Consider the following 24,486-nt stretch of genomic DNA (forward strand, 5'->3'; position numbering starts at 1 on the left):
GAGAGAGAGAGAGAGAGAGAGAGAGACCTGAAGACCTGTTTCACCACTCATGAAGCCTTCTGCTGCAGGTGGAGACCAAGGGCTTGAACCTGGGTCCTTACACATAGTATTTTGTGCACTTACCTGAGTGCACCACCACCTAGCTCCCTTTCCCCTAACATTTCTCCTGCTCTGGGAGAATGGACCACAATTATTTTTTGGGTGCAGAAGGTGGGAGCTCTGGCTTCTGTAAATCATTTTTTTTATTATTGTTGTTGTTGTTGTTTTTTTTTTCAGATAGGACAGAGAGAAATGGAGAAAGGAGGGGGAGAGAAAGATAGACAGCTGCAGACTTGCTTCACCGCCTGTGAAGTGACTCCCCTGCAGGTGGGGAGCCGGGGCTCCAACTGGGATCCTTATGCCGGTTCTTGTGTTTTGAGCCATGTGTGCTTAACCTGCTGCGCTACTGCCCAACTCCCAAATCATTTATTTTTATGAGAGACAGAGATACCAGAGCACCATTTGACTCTAGCATATGGTGATGCTGGAATTGAACCTGAGACTTTCTGAGGCCTCTAGCATGCAAATCCTGTGCTTTTTTTTTTTTTTTTTTTTTTGAGCTTCTTCTTTGATCCTTGCCCCGATCCAATTTTTTTAAAAAAAGATTTGTTTTATGACCTAAAATATGGTCTATCTTGGTTTATGTTCTGTGAGTACTTGTGAAGAATTTGTATTATGTCAATTTGAGTGAAATGCTCTGTTAGGTTCTGCTGGTTGATGGTAGTATTCATATCTTTCATATCCCTGCTGATTTTCTGTAAGAGCCATTCCTTCAAATGTTGAGACAGGAGGTGCTGAAGCCTCAAAATATAATCATAGATATGTTTGTTTATTATCTCATTCATATTAAATTTTGCTTCACACATTTTGCCACCCTGTTGTTCTATGGATGCACATTTAGGATTGCGAATGTTCTTGGTATATTGACATTTTTACCATTAAATAAATGTTTTATTTTATTTTACTTTATTTTATTTTGCCTCCAGGGTTGTCACTGGAGCTCAGTGCTGGTAGTACAAATCTCCTGTGGCCACCTTCTTGATCTTTTGAATAAGACAGAGAAAAATTGGGGCCGGGTGGTGGCACACCTGGTTGAGCACATGCTACAATGTGCAAGGACCCTGGTTCAAGCCTCTGGTCCCCACTTGCAGGGGGAAAGCTTCATGAGTGGTAAAATAGTGCTGCAGATGTCTCTCTATCTCTCTCACTCTCTGTCTCCCCCTTTCCTCTTGATTTCTGACTGTCTCTATACAAGAAATAAATAAGGATATTTAAAAGAAGAGAAAAGAAAAATTGAGGGGGGAGGGGAAGATAGAGAGGGAGAGAGAAAGATAGACACTTGCAGACCTGCTTTACCGATTGTAAGGCTACCCCCTTGCAGGTGGGGAGCTGGGGGTTTGAACTGGGATCCTTGTACCAGTCCTTAGGCTTTGTATTATGTTCACTTAACCTGGTGGACCACTACCCAGTCCCCTCTACCTTTGTTTTAAATAATTTTCTTTGCCCTGAAGTCTACTTTATCTGACATAAATATAGACAATTTGATTCATTTTGAAAAAAATATTTGCATGGTACTTTTTCTTATATTTTAATTTCAATTTGTTTTGGAAATGAGTTTCTGGTAGATAGCATATGGTTAGATAATGTTTTTATCCACTCATTGTATTGTAATTGGTGCACTAAAACCATTTTATTTTTGTTATATTAGGGCTTTATGCTTTTAAAAACCCCTTCTGTTTCATTTGGTTTAAATCCCCCCTGCTTAACACTATTCTATTTACATAACCACTTCATTCTATTTACATAACCGCTGTTAACAAGCACCACCCTCCCTCCAGGGCATTGGTTCAATCCCCACTGGTTCATGATATGTTTTTGCTCTGCCCCCTCTCCTTGTCACACTCTGATTTTCACCAGTCACTTTTCTCTCCACCCTCTCTATGTCACATCCTGTTCACGCCCTACTTGGGAAGTATATATAAAGACAACATTGTTCGTTTTAGTTTAGTTTTAGCTTAGCTCGGCTTAGATTGCGCTGCGTCCTTCATGAATAAAGAGATACTGCGTACAGCTCAACCATGAGTCCCTGGTCGTCTGTTACCCGCCCGTGAAGCCAGCCTGGCGAAAACAACATATTCTGTCACTTTCTTTTCTTCACTGTTTCCCTGCTTTCCTGAAGGTTCAATAGTTTTTTTATAATTTAATTTTAATCTACCTTACTTATAATTGTCTTGTATATTTCTTCTACATACATCTACAACCACAGTATTATAATTTTACTCCTACCCACTGTCAAACATAATTTAAACACTCAAAGGGGGGAAGGAGAGCTTACTGTATTTTCCCATATTTTTGCCTAGTTTGTTTTATTTCTTAATCTTCTAACATGTCTTTAAAACTAATATTTCTTTTACTATTCTTTTAGTGTGACTATACTAGTATCAGATTTTATCACTTTCCCTCTGAGAATGTCTTGATTTCCCCTGTTTTCCTGAAAGACATTTTTCAGTGTTGATAATTATTTTCTTTCACCACTTGAAAAATATTGTGTCACTTTCTTTTGGTTTCATGGTTTCTAATAAGAAACCTCATTCACATTTTTAGTCCCTTATATGCAAAAGTATCACTTTCTCTCACTACCTTGAAGAGTCTGCCTATTTTCTTTTCTCCTCTCCCTCTCCTTCCTTCCTTTCTTCCTTTTTTCCTTCTATCTTATTTTCCTTCCTTCCCCCCTCTCTTCCTTTCCTTTTCCTTCCTTCCTTCCTTCCTTTTTTCCTCCCGCCCTCCCTCCCTCCCTCTCTCCCTTCCCCCTCCCTTCTTCCCTCCCTTCTTTCCTTCATTGAGACAGAGAGGAATTGACAAATAAGAGGAAGATAGGGAGAGAGAAAGGGAGACAGCTGCAGCACTGCTTCACCACTTGTGAAGCTTTCACCCTGTAGGTGGGGACATCGATAAAATATAATGACACACACTAAGTCTTGTGTTGTTTGTGGGGACATTCTGGACCTATGGCTGGAAGCCCATACCTCGTTACAGCTCCTCTAGGGTCTCTGCTCTTGACAAGCAAGCCAGAGGGTAAGAGGAACAATCATGGTGTTTCCACTTTACACATTCCCATGTGCCAGGGGCCTTGTGATTGAGTTATCTATGTGTGGCATAGAATTCCCTCTACCATCTTAGTTATCTTTTGGGTCCTAATTTTTTTAAAATAGATGATACATGGTGGCACACCTAGTAGCAAGCACATATTATCTATCATGTGAGAAGTCTCAAGTTCAAGTCCCATTTCTCCTAACAAGCAGGGGGAAGATTCACAAGTGGAGGAACAGTGTTTTCAGGTGTCTCTCATTTTTGCCTTCCCTTTCATTTTCTTATGAAAAACTAAAAGAAAAAGTATATAGAAGACAAGAACAGTGGTGACATATAGGCACTAAGCTCCAGTGATAACACTGGTAGGAATAAAAGTTTATTTTGTGGGGGTCGGGCGGTGGCGCAGTGGGTTAAGCGCATGTGGCGCAAAGCGCAGGGACCAGCGTAAGGATCCCGGTTCGAGCCCCCGGTTCGAGCCCCCGGCTCCCCACCTGCAGAGGAGTCGCTTCACAGAGACGGTGAAGCAGGTCTGCAGGTGTCTATCTTTCTCTCCCCTTCTCTGTCTTCCCCTCCTCTCTCCATTTCTCTCTGTCCTATCCAACAACGAATTGCGTCAACAAGGGCAATAATAATAACCACAACGAAGCTGCAACAAAAGGGGGAAAAAAATGGCCTCCAGGAGCGGTGGATTCATGGTGCAGGCACCGAGCCCAGCAATAACCCTGGAGGAGGAAAAAAAAATTAAATTAAAAAAAAAAGTTTATTTTGTGTTTATTTTTTACATTTTTATTGCCACCAGGGTTATTGCTGGGGCTCGGTGCTGGCACTATGAATCCACCTCTCCCAGTGGCCTTTTAAAATGAATTTTATTTGTCAGGATAGAGAGAAATGGAGAGGGAAGGGGAGATAGAGATGGTGAGAGAAAAACAGACACCTGTAAACCTGCTTCACTACTCATGAAGTGTCCTTCCTGAAGGTGGGGAGTGTGGGCGCTATCCCAGATCCTTGTGCAAGGTGCTATGTGCACTTAACCGAATGTGCCACCGCCAACCCCCAAGGGAAAAAAAATTAACAGTATATAGAATGGCAGATGAGACAAGCAAATCAGAAGCATTGAAATTAACAGTTACAATGTGAAAAACATTTCATACAGGAGGAAAGAAAGTCTGATCTGGGACAGGTTACTTACCTGAGACACCGCCATTTCTTCCTCCTCCTGTGACTTCCCTTTCTGGCCACAAGATGAAATCAGAGCTAAGTAGCTTGAAAATATTCATTAAACCTACCACACAGCCTCTTCATAGTGTTGCCACCGGAGTGTGTGGCTGTCTTCTCATTGTGTCCCTTTGTCTCATTGTGTTCCTTCTTTGCTCCAGAAGATTCAGCAGGACTGGTTTAGATACACTGAGACTAGAGAACCTGTGGCTTCTTTCTTTCTTCTGTTTCTCAAGTGAGAATATGTGGAGTAATCATGGATGCATCTTGAGAATAAGTCTTGAAAGGCCTCAGCACAGTCTCTTCACCTGATAACACCTCACTGGCAAGCAGAACACTTTCTTCTTTCCGTTTTCTGCTCAGATTCCTGGCTGTCTGCAGGATTTTCTCTATGAGGGGGAGAGATGCAGGGAAGCTGGTGGTTCAGGGCTGCCTTTATCTGCTCTGTAATGATTTCTGGGTTTTTAATTTCTGGTGCTTCTAGTGGATGTTCAGGCTCCTCAGTTATGTATTTCTTTTTTTTTAAATTTTTAATTATCTTTTTATTTAGTGGATAGAGACATCCAGAAATTGAGAAGGATGGGGGTGATAGAGATAGAGAGACACCTGCAACACTGATTCACCACTTGTGAAGTTTCTCCCCTGCAGGTGGGGATCGGGGGCTTGAACCCGGGTCTTTGCGCACTGTACCATGAGCACTCAACCAGGTGCGCCACCACCCGGCCCCTTTAATTATGTATTTCGTAAGACTGTCGAACAATTAAAGTAATTTTAAGAGCTATTTTAAATTTAAGAAGACATCTAGGGAAAATGAGGTCCACTTCTTTTATGTTTAATCTTTAAAAAATATCTTTATTTATTTATTGGCTAGAGACAGCCAGAAACCGAGAGGGAAGGAAGGGGGTGATAGAGAGACAGAGAGACACCTATCGCACTACTTCATCACCTACAAAGTTTTCCCCTTGCAGGTGGGAACCCTGCACTCAAACCCGGGTCCTTGTGCATTGTAATATGTGTGCTCAACCAGGTGTGCCACCACCCAGCCCCTGAGGCTCACTTCTTTTCTAATTGTATGTTCCTTAAAATAGAACTTTATTATTGATGATATATAATTCACAGATGGCCTCAAGCTGTTTTAAAAGAAAATAGGAGGAGGCAGTAGAGCTCCACAATTCCCTACCTAGCCTCCTTGGAGACAAAACATGTTTCAATAACCAAAAGTATGTGTTTTATAAAATATGTTATAAAGAAAAAGATACTAAGTTGACATTGTTGCAGAAATCATGGTGTTTGTTAGAACAATAAGACAGACTTTACTCAGTATTGATACTATAATGAGGTTTTGCAATAGAAGGGGATAATCTGCTTAATTCTGAAAACAATAAGAACAAATGAAGATTTATAAGGAAGAAGGAGAGTGGAGGTTGGTGGCTGAAAAATGACCTCATGGATTTTTGCCAATGGAGGATCTGTATAATGAGATATAGGGTACAGAACAAGGAGTTTGATGAAGTATCTAGGGGACGGCTTTTACTGAGCTGCATAAACAGGATTCTTGCTAAAACTAGCCAGATGGACCAAGGTCTGAGCAAGCCCAAGATCAGAGAAGGGACTTACTTAGAGAAAGGACTGAGAAGGTAGTGGATCGAGTTTGAAAAATATTAACACACCTAGCAGGGTCTGGTGCAGGGTCTCTAAATAATACATGTGAAAATTTACGCAGTAAGACATGAATAGTCACACTAAGTAGATTAAAGATTATAAATCACATTACTGTATTTCAGATTGGTTATGGAAATCTGTTTATAGAGCATTCTAATTTATAGCCAAATAAAAATTAGATGAATCACAATGAAAGAAGCTTGACTTGGCTCCAGCCTGCTTAGACTCACGCTTTGAGATAAATCACACAACTTCTGTAGGGATTTGAGTTTGTGGTCTGTGTCCTTAGTCATTTTAATCTCTTCTAAAAAATAATGATGGGAGTTGGGCAGTGGCACAGCAGATTAAGTGCACATAGCACAAAGTGCAAGGACCAGCGAAAGGATCCGGGTTCCAGACGCGGCTCCCCACCTGCAAGGAAGTCCCTTCACAGGTAGTGAAGCAGGTCTGCAAGTGTCTGTCTTTCTCTCCCCTTCTCTGTCTTCCCCTCCTCTCTCCATTTCTCTCTGTCCTATCTAACAACAACGACATCAGTAACCACAACAATGTGAAACAACAAGGGCAACAAAAGGGAAAATAAATAAATAAATAAATAAAAATTAAAAAAATAATGATGAATTTCCAACTTTATTTGTTACTTTCCTAGTGATTACCTCACTGAAAATGGTTTTATTTTAGGAGTTGAGAGTTTAACACAGAAAATTCTGTTTATGAACATTGTCTTCCTTTATCCTTAGATGAAGACGAGGAAAGTGAAGAGTCAAGTGAGGAGGAATCTAGTTTGGAGAGTGGTGAAGATGAGTCTGGATCTGAAGATGAAGTTTTTGATGACTCTATCTGCCCAACAAGTATGTACTTTTCTGTGAAATTTACATATGCATTGAAAATATCAAGAAGCTCTCTCTCCTTGTTTTGATTTCTTTTTCTTTTTTTTTTAATTTAAATTATCTCTTTATTGGGGAATTAATGTTTTACATTCAACAGTAAATACAATAGTTTGTACATGCATAACATTCCCCAGTTTCCCATTTAACAATACAACCCCCACTATGTCATTTATCATCCTTCATGGACCTGTATTCTCCCCACCACCCACCCCAGAGTCTTTTACTTGGGTGCAATATGCCAATTCCATTTCAGGTTCTACTTGTGTTTTCTTTTCTGATTTTGTTTTTCAACTTCTGCCTGAGAGTGAGGTCATCCCATATTCATCCTTCTGTTTCTGACTTATTTCACTCAACATGATTTTTTCAAGGTCCATCCAAGATTGGCTGAAAACGGTGAAGTCACCATTTTTTACAGCTGAGTAGTATTCCATTGTGTATATATACCACAACTTGTTTTGGTTTCTTAGTTGTCTCAAAATTTAAGGAAAAAATCGTTTAAGATATGTGAGTTATGGTTTTCTTGCACACTTTTTGTCATACTTTTGGATTACACTATACAAGTGAACTATTTTGTCAGCCCCTATCTATAATTTTCAAAAAGTTCTCCCCTTTTTGCAAACCTATTCAAATTGTAATATTTAAAATCTATTTTATAAGGAAAGTTTGTACCAGTTTCATTGAACTGCTTGGCAATTTTTATTCACTGTTTTCATTGGTGAAACCTATCTGAAGCTACTAGACCAGTATTCTCAGTCTTGATAGATGAATGGATCAATAGAGAAAAAAAATAAGTCTTTTGGTTTGAAATTTAATATTTAGACATTTTATATATATATATATATATTTTTTTTTTGTTTGTTTTTAAACAAGGGTCATTTGTTCTCTGACAGTTCTGATGTCTGAAATCAAAGTATTGGCAAAGCTGTTATCTTCTTTTTCCCAGTATCTGGTAGTTGCCCCAAGCCTTTGGTATTCCTTGGCTTGTATTAGTAGATAAACCACTGCAGTCTCTGATTTCATAGATCTTTCTGTCTTCTTTTTTGTGATTTCTTTATTTATTTGATGACAGCTCTCCTAAGTCTGTATCATTAACTTTCCAGCATTTTTCAAGTTTCACCCATCTGTTTTGGTTTTTGTTGCTGGCTAGCAAATGATGCCAGGTTCTATTTTGTATGTGTGTTGTGTGAGGAGAGAAATTTTAAAGAAGTGATATAGTATTATGGCTTCTGATGCCCCTTAAAAAGATTCTGGGGTTGGGGGAAAGGCAGGGGGTGAGGAGGACAGGAGGATCTGAGACCTTCTTCTCTTCCCAGACTGATTCCTAAAAGTAGGAACTCTACTGTGAGGTCAAAGTCACATTACCACCTGCAGGGTGGTCAGACCCCATTCCCTAGGGTCCTTTTGGCAGTTGGGACATCTTAGAGTTTGATAGGCTTCCTGGATTCCCTAAGGGTAGAGAGCATTTCCCCCCCTGGTGCCCCTGGATGGCTCCCTAGGGTTTATTCAAGAGCCTATGTCCTCTACAGCTCTAAACAGCAGTCCTAAACTCCTTTTTTTCTCTCTTTCTTTCTTCTTTCTTTCTTTCTTTCTTTCTTCCTTTCTTTCTCCCTCCCTTCCTTCCTTCCTTCCTTCCTCCTTTCCTTCCTCTTTCTTTCTTTCTTTCTTTCTTTCTTTCTTTCTTTCTCTCTTTCTTTTAATTTTTATCTATCAAAAGGAAACAAGTGACAAAACCATAGGATAAGAGTGGTACAACTCCACACAATTCCCACTGTCAGAACTCTGTATCCCATCCCCTCCCCTGATAGCTTTCCTATTCTTTATCCCTCTGGGAGTATGGACCCAGGGTCATTATGGGGTACAGAAGGTGGAAGGTCTGGCTTCTGTAATTGCTTCCCTACTGAACATGGGCATTGGCAGGTCCATCCATACTCCCATCCTGTCTCTCTCTTACCCTAGTGGGGTGGGGCTCTGGGGAAGCAGGGCTCCGGGACACATTGGTGGGGTCATCTGCCCAGGGAAGGTCCAGTTGGCATCATGTTAGCATCTGGAACCTCATGGCTGAAAGAAGAATTAACATATAAAGCCAAACAAATTGTTGACTAATCATGAACCTGAAGACTGGAATATTGCAGATGAAGATTTGGGATCTTCATTTTGAAGATAGCTAGTAGGCCTGTTTTTGTCATATTCCAGAGGGCCAATGACTATGTTTTTTCCTAAGCCTGACCTCTGATATGCATGTGGACCCAAGTTATTGTCTGGGGAGATGATGTCATGGCTGGGAAAAGGGCTAGAAAGCCGACTGAATGGTTCCCAGCAAGCCCTTTAAATTCACTATCTGGATTTGAAGCGAATGCGAATATAGTGCCTGCTGGCAAAGCAGTGCAGTGTTTCTGCTTGAGTCTTTCTTTTCCTCCCCTCTTACTCTCACTATTCACACACGATCACCAACTTTCAGATACTGATGCTCTTTTCTTTACCAGAAGTCCCATCTATTCATTGATAAAATTTGTTGAGTTATTTTGCTGTAATATTTTATTTTTCTTCTGGAGGAGACATAACTTTCCTGTGCTGCCATAGCTCTGTTCCGGAAGTCCTTATATACATTTTCATAAAATTTTAACATTGGATTTCAAAGAAAATACCTTGTTTTGACTTTGAAAATAACACTTTCTTAAAATTGTGTGTGAAAGAGAGCTATAAAACAATTTTTTACATCAAGATGAAAAGACTTGAACAGTCCCATAGGTAGAGGAGTGATAGAATTAGGGCTGGAGCTAATATTCCTACAGTACATATAGAACTTTAATATATTTTACTTTATTGCCTGGTCGTTAAATGCAGCTGTTGGTGTGGATATTAGTACACTTGTATACCACTATGTTATGTATTGACTATGTGTCTTGAGAGTCTCATCTGTAAAATGGGGACTGTAGTTTCTGCTCTGCAGAGTGTATGAACATTATGTAAGGTAATGTACATAAAGGGCCTAGAACAAAGCTTATCTCAGCCCATCGATGCTGTGAGAATAATTACAACACTGGAGACTTGCATGTAGTGGAAACTTTCTAGAGAAGATTCACAAGTGAGTGTTTGTTATTCTTGAAGCTCTAAAATTCTCATGGTTCAGTATTACTGCACCATGTAACAAGTGTTGTCTTGTAATTTTCACTTTTTTTTTTTTCAGATTGTGATGTGGGCCTTTTTGAATTAGCCATTTACCTTCGAGAGAAAAGGCTGGACATAGAGGAGGCCTTGGTAGAAGAAAAGAAAATTATTGATAATCTCAAAAAGGAATATGATGCATTATCCAAAAAAGTATGGTGATCTGCTTCCTTATTTACCCTCTTTCAACATGTTACTCAGTTTCCCTCCTACAATAGTGCCATCTCATAGCAATGACAGAAAATGGGTTGTTTCCTCAGAGAAGATGCATTGCAAATGTCACACCCAGTTTTTTCTCTTCAAGCTCACTTGTGGTGGGGACTTTTGCCTTTTTAATGTCTGGACTTTGTCTAAATCATTGATCTCTAAAGTATTTTGATTATACTTCTGTAAGCAAAATGTAAAGCACATATACCCACTGTAGTATTTATTTGTAAATCATAATCTATTAGGTCAGTATATTTATGTACTATGAAATAGTCATTAAGCAAATATTAGAAAGAATAAGTTAAAATAAATAGGAATAGAGATTCTGATAGTTTCTTTCTGTACTCTGGTATTACTTTGCTGACTTTTTGGGTCTTATACATGCTATGTTGAAGACTGCTAAGTTAAACTTCGGCATGAGTTGATTGATTGATTTCTGTCTTTTTCTTTTTTTAATTTCTCCTCTTAGGTACTTTTTCTTAGAGCAACATCATTTAATTTGGTTCAAGTTTGGAAATAATTTTATAGCTTGCTTCCCCTCTGAAGATCAGAAATAAGTTGGAAAATTTTCATGGTTTTTAAGAGATAACAAATATACTGTAGGAATTCTGTAGTTAGTAGTTTCATTACTTTAGGTTTTTTTTTTTTTTCTCTCTCTCTCTCTCTTTAATCTGTTGAGGTCATCATGACCTATTTGAACCATCCCAGGAAACATAAGGAGAGCTGATTTTCATGTTAAAAAGAAAGAAAGAAAGAAAGAAAGAAAGAAAGAAAGAAAGAAAGAAAGAAAGAAGGGGGTGAGGGAGGGAGGGAGGGAGGGAGGGAGGGAGGGAGGAAGGAAGGAAGAAAGAAAGAAAGAAAGAAAGAAAGAAAGAAAGAAAGAAAGAAAGAAAGGAAGGAAGAATAAGAAAGGGAGGGAAGGGAAGGGAAGGGAAGGGAAGGGAAGGGAAGGGAAGGGAAGGGAAGGGAAGGGAAGGGAAGGGAAGGGAAGGGAAGGGAAGGGAAGGGAAGGGAGAAAAGATGGGCTGGGCAGTGGTGCCCCTGGTTGAATGCACATGTTACAATGCTTAAGGATCCAGGTTCTAGCTCTTGGTCCCTACCTGCAGAGGGAAAGTTTCAAAAGTGTTGAAGTAGTACTGCAGCTGACTTTCTTTCTCTTGCGTTCCTTCTACCCCCTTCCTCTCAATTTCTATCTCTATCCAATAAATTAAAAAAATATATATTTTTAAAGAGGAAGATGAAGACATGTCTCCTTGGCTTTCATTCACAAAAGCTTTACAACCAAGTGATAACAGGAATATTAAAGTTAAAATTTTAAAGATCATGACTTGACAGGACAAGTCATATGCATGCCCGTGTTGCAGGCTGGGATCACCCACTCATAGCCTAGCAAGTCACACTCTGTCCATACTTTTATTTCCTCCCAAGATACCCTCCTCTGCCACCTTGAATATATGCTTGTATAATCTTGTTAATATGTCTCATATGGGGCTTTCTACAGGTGAAAGTTGTGGCAAATAATCTGAATGCAGCTGAGGAGGCTCTGGAGGCTTATCAGAGGGAAAAGCAGCAGCGGCTCAATGAATTGTTGGTGGTGATTCCCCTCAAGCTTCACCAGGTAATGGAGCTGGAGAGATTGTCCCACCCACTCTGATCTGAAAAGCTAACACATCCAGCCTATTCCAGAGAAGCAGTCATAGGTCTCTTAGGAAAAGTCAGGCTTTTGCTTGTGCATAGAGTTTGCACAGTCCTGTTTGTTTCCCCATTAAACTCTGTTTTAATGGATCTCAAAATTCTGTGACAGATTTTTGGCCAAATTGTTTCCATTAAAAAGTACTGATTTTAAATACTATTAACATAACACACACACACACACACACACACACACACACACACACACACACACACACACACACACCACGTCCACAAAACATTCTCCATTCCTTCTGAAGGTTTTATGATGCATTGTAAAAAATCAATCTTTTCTTACCCTTTCTCAGATTGCTACAGCAGAGCAACATCAAATCCTTTGTATTTCCCTGTGGATCATTACTACTTTGAAGTTGAAAAAAAATGATGATTTTTCCAGATTTCTATGATTTAAGAATGAAGTAATTTAGACGTTAAAATCTTGTATCTTGCACATATGACATTTTTACCCCATCTTTGAATAGAGATGAACTAATGATGAAAAGAAAAATCTCTTGTTTTCTACTCACTAGTAATGCAGGCCAACACAAATAGAAAATGGTCTTTTTTATTCCCTTTCTTTGTTTATTTCTTACTTATTTTGCATTATTACATATTAATTTTAAATTATCTTTATTCGTTTATTGGATAGAGACAGCCAGATATTGAGAGGGGAGGGGGAGATAGAGGGGGAGACAGGCAGAGAGACACCTGTAGCACTGCTACAGGTGCAAAACTTTTCAGGTGGGGGCCAGAGGCTTGGACTTGGGTTCTTGCGCATTATAACATGTACACTCAGCCAGGTGCATACTACCTGGCCTATTACATATTAATTGAATAATATTATATATATTAAAAGGTCCATTAAATACCCTGTTTTGTTAGGTGAAAAAAGCTGTACTTTATTTAAAATTTTTATTAGTAATTTAATAGCTGTTTACAAGATCACCAAATTGTGGGGGTAGAGTTCCATATCACACCCACCACCAAAGTTCCAAGTTCTGTGACTCCCATTCCATCCTTAACCACTAGAGTTCTCACAAAGTCTGAGAGATGATTTGGTGACTTTTCTCTTTTACAAATTCATGTGCTTTGTTTATGTTCCACATAGGAACAAAACCATCCTGTAGTTGTTTTTCACTTCTTATTTATCTGAGCATAATTATCTCCAGTTCCATCAATTTTGACCCAGACTGGATTTGCTACATCTGCTTGATAGGCCTTTCCTGAAATACTTGTTGCACTATTACCCAGTAGATACAAGGCATGGCTTGTGGGAGAGATTTGCCACCCACAGAAGGCCATATGTGGCTCCCTGTCTGATGGCAGACACCTGCTTTAATTTTACTCAACAATGAGAAGGCTGGACATTCGAAGGCCAAAGGTCATTCATCACTGTCATTATTAAATGATATTCAAAAGTCATCTAAGCAAGGAACAGAAAAGGAAGTGTTTCTCACATGCTTTTTATAATTTGACATTTAATTAGAGGTTTCTTTTGTCTATTTTATTTTTGTAGCTAGAGTATATGGTATTCGGAGAAATACCTAATGATCTTTCTGGGACTTTGGTCTTTTCTAATCGCTCCTTGAGTCGACTACAAGAACGAATTGTACAGCTTCAGAATGAAAATTCCCAGCAGCAAAAACTTAACAAAGAGTGTCGAGAAAGGCGTAAACAGCTTATACGAGAAAAGAGAGAGATGGCAAAAAATATACACAGTGAGTAACAAAGACTATGGATTATCTAGTACTACTTCTTACTAAGAATGGAAACTATTAAGTGACTATCTCTAAATTTTAGATTAGTGTGGAATCACCTTGCCAGAACCATTAAGAGAGGAAACAAGAAAAAAAAATTCTCGTCTTTCTTTCCTTCTTTCCTCTCTCCTTCCCTCCCTCACTCCTTCCATCCTTCCTTCCTTCCTTCCTTCCTTCCTTCCTTCCTTCCTTCCTTCCTTCCCTCCCTCCCTCCCTCCCTCTTTCTTTCTCTTTTCTTTTTGCCTCCAGGGTTATTATCATTGGGGTTCAGTGCCAGCACTACTAATCCACTTTTCCTGGTGGTCATTTTTCTTTTTCTTTTCTTTTCTTTTCTTTTCTTTCCTTTTCATTCTTTCTTTCTTTCTTTTTTGTTGGATAGGACAGAGAGAAATTGATAGAGAGACAGAGAGACACCTGCAGACTTGTTTCACCGCTTGTGAATTGACCCCACCTACAGGTGGGGAGTCAGGGGCTTGAACAAAGTTCCTTGCATGAGTCCTTGTGCTTTGTACTATGTATGTGTGTTTAACTTGGTGTGCCACCAGCCAGTCCCCCAAAGTTTTATTTTTATGTCAATAAAGTGGTGTACCTTTACTCATCTTTCTATTTACACTCTTGATACAAATAAGTGATCACTCTCATATTTTAAAGGTATAAATCTTCTTACTATTAAAATATTTATTTAAAATATGAAAAGTTTAGTGCAGAATATAGAATAATGTACCCACTACGTAGCATGACAACTAAAACATTAAAGATACAGCTGAAACCCCTTCTCTTTCCAGAACTATTTAACTACCAAGTATGTGTATCTAGTGAAAATGTAAAAATATTTTGTGTGCTTTTGACTGTGGCATTATATAATTTTGCAGTTCACATTATTAAGCCGGTTTCAAGAGGTATACATAACGCTACAGATTATTTGTTCTTTTATCACTGCTAATGCAATATTTCATCTTGCAGGACTTCAGAAGAGTTTAATACTTCAGTTTTCTGTGGGTGGGAATTTAGGGTATTTCCAGTTGTTTATAATTGCAGACATAGTAAGTGTCTCACACATATTCCTGGGCCCATTTATGAGAAGGTAAATATTTGAACTTGGGTACCTAGAGGGTATGTACACTTTCAGCCCTCCTGGATTTTGCAAAGTTACCCTCTAAAGTGTTTGTACCATTTTATTCTTTACCTAGAAGTGTATGAGAATTGTTTGGGATCCGTATTCTCAACAGTGCTTGATACTACTATCAAATTACAGGGGTTTTTCTAGCCCAATAGATCTTATATTGGTTTTCTTTTTTTTTAAAATTTTTTATTTAAGAAAGGATTAATGAACAAAACCATAAGGTAGGAGGGGTACAACTCCATACAATTCCCACCACCCAATCCCCATAACCCACCCCCTCCCATGATAGCTTTCCCATTCTCTAGCCCTCTGGGAGCATGGAGCCAGGGTCGTTGAGGGTTGCAGAAGGTAGAAGGTCTGGCTTCTGTAATTGCTTCCCTGCTGAGCATGGGCGTTGACTGGTCGGTCCATACTCCCAGTCTGCCTCTCTCTTTCCCTAGTAAGGTGTGTCTCTGGGGAAGCTGAGCTCCAGGACACATTGGTGGGGTCTTCAATCCAGGGAAGCCTGGCCAGCATCCTGGTGGCATCTGGAACCTGGTGATTGAAAAGAAAGTTAACATACGAAGCCAAACAATTTGTTGAGCAATCATGGATCCCAAGCTTGGAATAGTGAAGAGGAAGTGTTAGGGAGGTACTCACTGCAAACTCTAGTGTACTTCTGCTTTCAGGTATATATTTTGCAGTAGTTTATGGGTACGTGTGAACATAAGCTCTCTCTCACAGAAACTGGTGTATATCTAGGTTATGGGATTTTGTTAGAAAGTGAACTACCTGAGATGAAATTAGAGTGTACTATAAAAGGAAAGGTCTCACCTGAGTAATGAAGCTGAAGGGTTGTCATTCCACACGTGAAGTCTCTGGACACAGTCCGAGGTGAAGCATGTTGAGGTGGCAATCGTTGCGTTGGTTAGGTTGTGATAGGCGGATGCGATATTATTTGGTTTGGATTGGGAGATGCACATGGGAAAGTGGGCCCTATCCAATGGTTCCAGGACTGGGGGAAGTAGGGGCTCTATAGTGGAGATGTGAGGTTCCTGCTGTCTTAGGGTTCAAAAAGACAATCGATAGTTAATGTTATCATCACATTATTTCTTAATTGGGTTAACTTTGAAAAGTCCTTTTGTTATGGTTTGCTGTACATCATCCAGTATCTTGTATATAGCTGTGCTATTGGATGCTTCTAATCTACTTGGTCTAGGCTTTTGAGAGAGTCCGCATATCAAATACACAACCTGTATATTAAAAAGATTGAGTTTGTGTTTTGAGAAACTTTGAGACATACAATTGATTTTCCCCCTCTCATATTAATTAACTACTGATTTATATGTCTACATTTTGCTAGGAGTGTACATAAACACCATTCCCACCACCAAAGGACTGTGACCCATCCCTCCCGCCCACTCCCACCCCCCCTGGCCAGGAAGCTGCATGTCTACCCCTCACCACTGGGTTTTTACTTTGGTGCCCTACTTACAATTTGATCAGGTCCTGCTTTTAGTTTCCCTTTCAGATCTTCTTCCTCAACTTCTGTTGATGAGTGGGATCATCCCATACTCATCTTTATCTTTCTGACTTAGCTCACTTAACATAATTCCTTCTAGCTCTGTCCAAGATGGGTCAGAGAAGGTGGGTTCATTGTTCTTGATACCTCCATAGTATTCCATTGTGTATATATACCACAACTTTCTCAGCCACTCATCTGTTGTTGGGCACCTGGGTTGCTTCCAGGTTTTAGCTATTATGAATTGTGCTGCTATGAACATAGGAGTACACACCTCTTTTTGGCTGGGTGTTATGGAGTCCTTGGGGTATAACCCCAGGAGAGGAATTACTGGATCATATGGAAGGTCCATGTCTAGCCTTCTGAGAGTTTTCCAGACTGCTCTCCACAGAGGTTGTACCAATTTACATTCCCACCAGCAATGTAAAAGGGTTCCTCTGTCCCCACAACCTCTCCAGCATTTGTTGCTGCTGTCCTTTTTGATGTATGCCATTCTTACAGGAGTGAGGTGGTATCTTAGTGTTGTCTTAATTTGCATTTCTCTGACAATCAGTGACCTAGAGCAGTTTTTCATATGTTTGTTAGCCTTTTGGATCTCCTCTGAGGTGAATGTTTTGTTCATATCCTCTGCCCATTTTTGGATGGGGTCATTTGCTTTTTTGGTGCTAAGTTTGCTGAGCTCTTTATATATTTTGGTGATTAGTTTCTTGTCTGATGTCTGGCATGTGAAGATCTTCTCCCATTCTGTGAGGGGTCTCTCTGTTTGTTTAATAGTTTCTTTGGATGTGCAGAAGCTTTTCAATTTGATGTAGTCCCATTGGTTTGTTTCTGCTTTAGTCTTCCTTGCAATTGGGTTTGATTCATCAAAGATGTCCTTGAGGTGTATGTGGGAAAGTGTTTTACCAATGTTTTCCTCTAAGTATTTGATTGTTTCTGGTCTGACATCTAGGTCTTTGATCCATTTGGAGTTGATTTTTGTTTCTGGTGAGATAAAGTGGTTCAATTTCATTCTTCTGCATTTTTCAACCCAGTTTTCCCAGCACCATTTATTAAAGAGAGCCTCCTTTTTCCATTTAATCCTTTGGGCCCCCTTATCAAAGATTAGATGCCCATAGGTGTTGGGATTTACTTCTGGGCTTTCAATTCTGTTCCACTGGTCTGTGTGCCTATTTTTGTTCCAGTACCATGCTTTTTGATGATGATGGCTTTATAATATAGTTTAAGGTCTGGGAGTGTGATGCCTCCATTTCTGTTTCTTTTCCTTAAGATGGTTTTGGCAATTCTAGGTGTTTTCATGTTCCAGATAAATGATTGTAGTGTTTTTTCTATTCTCTTAAAGAAGCTTGGTGGAACTTTGATGGGTATTGCATTAAATTTGTATATGGCTCTGGGGAGAATATTCATTTTGATGATATTTATTCTTCCAATCCATGAGCATGGGATATCTTTCCATTTCTTGGTATCAGTTTCTATTTCCTTGAGTAGCGACTCATAGTTTTCAGCATACAACTCTTCACTTCTTTGGTCAACTTTATTCCTAGGTATTTGATTGATTTTGCTGAAACAGTAAATGGGAGTGATTTCTGGATGTCTTCTTCTTCAGACTTAGTGTTTGCATAAAGAAATGCCGCTGATTTTTGTACATTGATTTTGTAGCCTGATACCTTGCTATATTGCCTAATAACTTCCAGTAATTTTCTACTGGATTCTTTAGGTCTTTCTATGTATACTATCATATCATCTGCAAATAGTGAGAGCTTGACTTCTTCCCTTCCAATCTGTATCCCTCTGATTTCTTTCTCTTGCCTGATTGCTATGGCAAGAACTTCCAATACTATGTTGAAGAGTAACGGTGACAGTGGACAGCCCTGTCTAGTCCCCGATCTGAGGGGGAATGCTTTCAGCTTCTGTCCATTGAGTATGATGTTGGCTGTAGGTTTGCTATATATAGACTCCACTATCTTGAGGAATTTCCCATCTATTCCCATTTTTTGTAGAGTTTTGAGCATGAACGGGAGTTGGATTTTGTCAAAGGCTTTCTCTGCATCTATTGAGATAATCATGTGGTTTTTGGCTTTGCTTTTATTGATGTGGTGAATGAAATTGACTGACTTACGGATGTTGAACCAGCCTTGCATTCCTCGGATGAATCCCACTTGGTCATGATGAACAATCTTTTTGATGTGTTGCTGTATCCGGTTGGCCAAGATCTTGTTTAATATTTTGGCATCTATGTTCATCAGAGATATTGGTCTGTAGTTTTCCTTTTTTGTTGTGTCCCTATCAGCTTTTGGTATCAGGGTGATGTTGGCTTCATAAAAGGTGGAAGGGAGTATTCCTGTTTCTTCAATCTTATGGAATAGCTTAAGAAGTAGGGTATTAACTGTTTCCTGAAAGTTTTGTAGAATTCGTTTGTGAAGCCATCTGGTCCAGAACTTTTGTTGTTGGGGAGATTCTTAATAACAGTTTCAATTTCTTTGTCTGTGATTGGTGCATTCAGATTTTGTAGTTCTTCTTGGTTCAGTTTTGGAAGTGCATAGGTTTCTAGGAATTGTTCCATTTCTTCAGATTCTCTAGCTTGGCATATAGTTCTTTATAGAAGTTTCGCAGGATTCTCTGGATTTCTGTGGTGTCAGTTGTGATATCTCCTGCATCGTTTACAATTCTATTAATTTGAGTCTTCTCTCTTTTTTGTTTGGTGAGTCTGGCTAGGGGTTTGTCAATTTTGTTTAATCTTTCAAAGAACCAACATTTGGCTTCATTGATCTTTTGTATGGTTCTTTTATTTTTGGTGTTGTTTATTTCTGCTCAAACTTTAGTGATTTCTGACCTTCTGGTTGCTTTAGGGTTCCTTTGTTCCTCTTCCTCTAAGTCCTTGAGGTGTGCAGTAAGGTCGTTCATTTGAGCTTCTTCTTAGTGTTTAATATGTGATTGTATGGCTATAAGTTTCCCTCTCAGTACTGCTTTAGCTGTGTCCCAAATATTTTGATAGGTTGTGTCTTCATTTTCATTAGTTTCCAGGAACATTTGAATTTCCTGTTTGAGTGAGTCTCTGACCCAGTGGTTCTTAAGGAGCATGTTGTTTAGTTTCCAAATTCTGTGTCTTTTAATAATTTTCCGTTTGTTGTTAAATGTTAGTTTTACTCCACTGTGGTCTGAGAAGATACTTGGGATTATTTCAATGCTCTTGAATTTATTGATGCTGTCTTTGTGGCCTAACATGTGGTCTATCCTTGAGTATGTGTTATGTGGATTTGAAAAGAAGGTGTATTCCAGTTTTTTGGTGTGGAGGAGTCGGAAAATGTCCAAGAGGTCTAGTCTGTCGATCTCTTCATTCAATTCTCTTGTATCTTTATTAGTTCTCTGCTTTGTTGATCTGTCTAAGTGTGAGAGTAGGGTATTGAAGTCTCCCACTATTATTGTATTACTATTAATGTATTTTTGAAATTCTTTCAGTAGATGCTTAATGTATTTAGATGGTCCCATTTTGGGTGCATAGATGTTAATAATTGTTAAGTCTTCTTGGCTGAATGATCCTCTAATCATTATGTAATGTCCTTGCCTATCATTTATTACTTTATTTAATTTAAAATCTATCGTATCTGAGATGAGAATGGCTGTTCCTGCCCTTTTTTGTGGTCCGTTAGCCTGTATGATAGTTTTCCATCCTTTCACTTTAAGTCTGTGTTTATCTTGTGACAGATGGGATTCTTGCAAGCAGCATATGGCTGGGTTATGTTTTCTGATCCATCCCTCCACCCTGTGCCTTTTGATGGGTGAGTTTAAGCCATTGACATTTATTGATATTATGGATTTAATGTATTGTAGTGCCATTGTTCTAAAAAAAATTTGTTTGCTCTGATATATTGCAAGTATTATAGTGATGTTCTTGTTTATAAGAGGTCTTTTAGTACCTCTTTCAGGGCCAGCTTGGTGATGGTTGCCTCCTTTAATTGTTGTTTATCTAAGAAGGTTTTGATCCCTCCATCTAGTTTGAATGAAAGTCTAGCAGGATATATTATCCTTGGTTGAAACCCTTTTTCATTCAGGGCTCGATAGATACCTTGCCACTCCCTTCTGGATTTTAGAGTTTGAGTGGAGAAGTCTGCAGATAATCTTATGGGTTGTCCCCTGTATGTGACTTTTTGTTTCTCTCTTGCAGCCTTTAGGATCCTTTCTTTATCCTTACTTCTTCTCATTGTGACTATGATGTGTCTTGGTGTCTTCAGGTCTGGGTTGATTCTGTTTGGTACTCTCTGGGCCTCTTGAACCTTGATATCCTTTCTGTTATTCAGGTCTGGGAAGTTTTCTTCTATTATTTCCTCTAGAATGTTTGCTTCCCCTTCCTCTCTTTCTTCCTCTGGCAGGCCAATTATACGAATGTTACTTCTTTTGAGATCATCCCATATGTCTCTGTTGTTGTTTTCAGTGTCTCTCAATCTCTTTTTAAGCTCTTTCACCTCTTTCTTTGTTTTCTCTAACTCATCCTCTGTCTGACTAATTCTGTTTTCTGCTTCTGTTAGTCTGCTTTCCCTTGCCTCAGCTTCTTTCTTCATTACAGCTATTTCAGCTTTCAGTTCTCTAATTGCCTCAAGATAATCAGTATTTTCCTTGGTGGTCTCAACTGTTGTTTCCCTAATACTGCCATTCCTTTCCTCCAATGTTGTTTTCATTTCTGTGATTAATAAGTTTATTATTGCTTGCATACTTTTCTTATCTATGGTTACTTCTGGCTGATTTGTAGTTTCTTCTGGGCTCTTGTCTTCATTCATTGGAGTAGCAGTTTTATTTGTTTTTGATCTACCCATTTTTTTAATTTATGTGTTTCTTTTTTTTTATGCTCTGTTGTTACTCAGTTGTTGTGTCTTGAGTACAAGTAACACTGTACTAAATACCTTTATGACAATTGCACTCACCAACCTCCGGAATTACAGTAGCAACTGAAGTAAGTATTGAAGTAGTTTAATCATTACCAGTTAGCCAAACAATTTCTCCAGTCCGTGAAAAAATAGTAGCCAAATCCCAGTGAAGAAAGAGAAAAGGAAGAGAGGATAGCAAGAATAGACAGTTATGCAAATCTACTATCCACTGTATATTCTAGGGGTAACAAGAGGGGAAAGGGAACTAGAGCAGAGATACACACATAGAGAGTCCACTCTGAGTCAGATTTCTTCCCCAAAATAATTCACAAATTCAGAAAGGCAAAGAAGAAGGAAGAAGTGTATGACAAGATTAAAAAAAAGAGAGAGAGAGAGAGAGCCAAGAGAGAGAAAAGGGAGAAGATAAGAAAGAGAGTTGTAATTAAAGAGCAGTGCAAGGAAATTCCCAAATGTGTATCAGTGAATTCAAAAAAGCACCCTGTTTGGTGGTGTGGGGTATCCTGCTAGGAGCTGGTCCCCAGGGACTCCTTATGCGGGGGTGGGGGGTGGGGAGGAGGTATGCTTGAAAATTAAAAGGAAGAAAAAAGAATTTTTTCCCCTACTCTAATTCTTAACCCAAATTAAGTTATAGTCACCTCCTAGGTGTCACCGCTATGACCCCTTATTGGCTGGCCTGCTAAAGGCAGAAAATCCTACTGTTTCCAGAGATGTGTTCGGAGCTCATCGGCTAGCAGCTTCTCAGTCCGCCATCTTCCGGGAAACCCCCCCCTCCAGACTTTTTTAAAGGGTTTCTCGAAAATGAAAACTAGCTCCAAGTCCTTTGATCCAATGAGAGCTATACTTAAGAAGTCTTTGGATCCGCCCTCAGGGTCGCGGTGGTCCCTGGAGACTCCCAAGAGAAAGCCCCCGAGCTATAGTGCTCCCTCCGGGTCCTCTGCCAGCCGCCCTGCAGCGCTCTGCAACCTTCCCGGGCGGAGGACAATGCCCGGCCCACCCGCCTTGCCCGCCGCTGCCTGGGAAGTCTGGAGCAGCCCGCCTGCTAGTCCGTGCCACCTTTACTCTAATTCTTAACCCAAATTAAATTATAGTCACCTCTTTGGTGTCACCACTAGGACCCCTTATTGACTGGCCTGCTAAAGGCAGAAAATCCTACCGTTTCCAGAAGATGTGATCAGAGCACACGCTGCTAGCAGCTTCTCAGTCCGCCATCTTCCTCACTCCCTTATATTGGTTTTCAGTGTGGATTCTACTAATATTTCTGTGATTCTACTGTATCTATTCAGGATACAGACAATCTAGTCTTAGGGTAGTTAGGTTTATCAATCTATTTATGGTTTGTGCATGAGATATGTCTTGTTAAATAAATCCCTTCCAGAGATAGCACAACAGATGTTCTTTTTTTTTTTTTGGAGAGGAAAAAAATATGTTGTTTTATTATTGTTATTTTACTGTGTATTTAAAAAAAATTATTTATAAAAAGGAAACATTACCAGAACCATAGGATAAGAGGGGTACGGCTTTTCACAATTCCCAGCACTAGACCTTCATATACCATCCCCTCCACTGGTAGCTTTCCTATTCTTTAACCCTCTGGGAGTATGGACCCAAGAGCATTGTGGGATGTAGAAGGTGGAAAGTCTGGCTTCTGTAATTGCTTTCCCGCTGACCATGGGTGTTGACAGGTTGATCCATACTTCCAGCCAGCACAACAGACTTTCATGTAGGAAGTCTCAGAAGCTGCAACTTCAGTCTTGGGCATTATCGTTTTCCAGAACTGAGAAATGCTCTCCAACCTCTCTCTCTCTCTTTCTCTCTCTCTAAACACCTAAACTTAAACAAAGAAATTTTTTTCTTTAAAACTTTTTAAAAATTATCTTTATTTTATTTATTGGAAAGTGACAACCAGAAATCAAGAGGGCAGGGGGTGATAGAGAGGGGGAGACAGACACCTGCAGCACTGCTTCATGACTGGCCAAGCATTTCCCTGCAGGTTGGGACCAGAGGCTTGAATCTGGGTCCTTATGCATTGTAACATATGCGCCCAAACAAGTGCACTACCACCCTACCCTCTAGAAATTCTTTTCTATTTTGAGATCATAAGTATATTCTTTTCTTTTTTTTAATTTCTTTATTGGGCAATTAATGTTTTACATTTGACAGTAAATACAATAGTTTGTACATGCATAACATTTCCCAGTTTTCCATATAACAATACAACCCCCACTAGGTCCTCTGTCATCCGTTTTGGACCTGTATTCTCCCCCAAACCAGAGACTTTTGCTTTGGTGCAATACACCAATTCCAGTTCAGTTTCTACTTGTGTTTTCTCTTCTAATCTTGTTTTTCAACCTCTGCCTGAGAGTGAGATCATCCCATGTTCATCCTTCTGTTTCTGACTTATTTCACTTAACATGAATTATTCAAGGTCCATCCAAAATCAGCTGAAAATGGTGAAATCACCATTTTTTATACATGAGTAGTATCCATTGTGTATATATGCCACAACTTGCTCAGCCACTCATCTGTTGTTGGATACCTGGGTTGCTTCCAGGTTTTGATTATAGCATATTGTGCTGCTAAGAACATATGTGTACACAGATCTTTTTGGAAGGGAGTGTTGAGTTCCATAGGATACATCCTTAGGAGAGGAATTGCAGGATCATAGGGTAGGTCCATTTTTAGCCTCTCAAGACTGTTCTCCACAGAGGCTGACCAATTTATATTCGCACCAGCAGTGCAGGAGGGTTCCTTTGACCCCACAACCTCTCCAGCATTTGCTGCTGTTACCTTTTCTCATGTATGACATTCTCACAGGAGTGAAGTGGTATCTCATTGTTATCTTAATTTGCATTCCTCTGACAATCAGAGACTTGGAGCATTTTTTCCATGTGTTTCTCCACCTTTTGGATCTCTTCTGTGGTGAGTATTCAGGTCAAGTCCTCTCCCCATTTTTGGAAGGGGTTATTTGTTTTCTTATGGTAGAGTTTGGCAAGCTCTTTATATATTTTGGTTATTAGACTCTTGTCTGATATATGGCATGTAAAGATCTTCTCCCATCCTGTGAGAGGGATCTCTTGGTTTGGGTAGTGGTTTCTTTTGCTATGCAGAAGCTTTTTAATTTGATGTAGTCCCATAGGTTTATGCTTGCCTTATGCTTCTTTGTAATTGGATTCGTTTCATTGAAGATGTCTTTAAAATTTATGCAGAAAAGAGTTCTGCCAGTTTTTTCCTCTAAGTATCTGATAGTTTCTGGTCTAACATCTAAGTC

The 24,486-nt window shown here is 39.5% G+C and overlaps 1 protein-coding gene across 1 annotated transcript in view; it reads left to right on the forward strand.

The window, feature by feature from the left end:
* CFAP44 (cilia and flagella associated protein 44) overlaps positions 1-24,486 on the forward strand; it is a 147,311-nt gene that overhangs the window by 108,517 nt on the left and 14,308 nt on the right. The window contains exons 29-32 of the mRNA XM_007516341.3: positions 6,744-6,854; positions 10,081-10,211; positions 11,767-11,883; positions 13,474-13,675. Of these exons, the coding sequence (XP_007516403.1) occupies positions 6,744-6,854; positions 10,081-10,211; positions 11,767-11,883; positions 13,474-13,675 (561 nt within the window). The remainder of the gene's footprint in view (positions 1-6,743; positions 6,855-10,080; positions 10,212-11,766; positions 11,884-13,473; positions 13,676-24,486) is intronic.

The sequence above is a fragment of the Erinaceus europaeus genome, chromosome 9, assembly GCF_950295315.1.
Source record: "Erinaceus europaeus chromosome 9, mEriEur2.1, whole genome shotgun sequence".
In the NCBI taxonomy this organism is placed as follows: Eukaryota; Metazoa; Chordata; class Mammalia; order Eulipotyphla; family Erinaceidae; genus Erinaceus; species Erinaceus europaeus.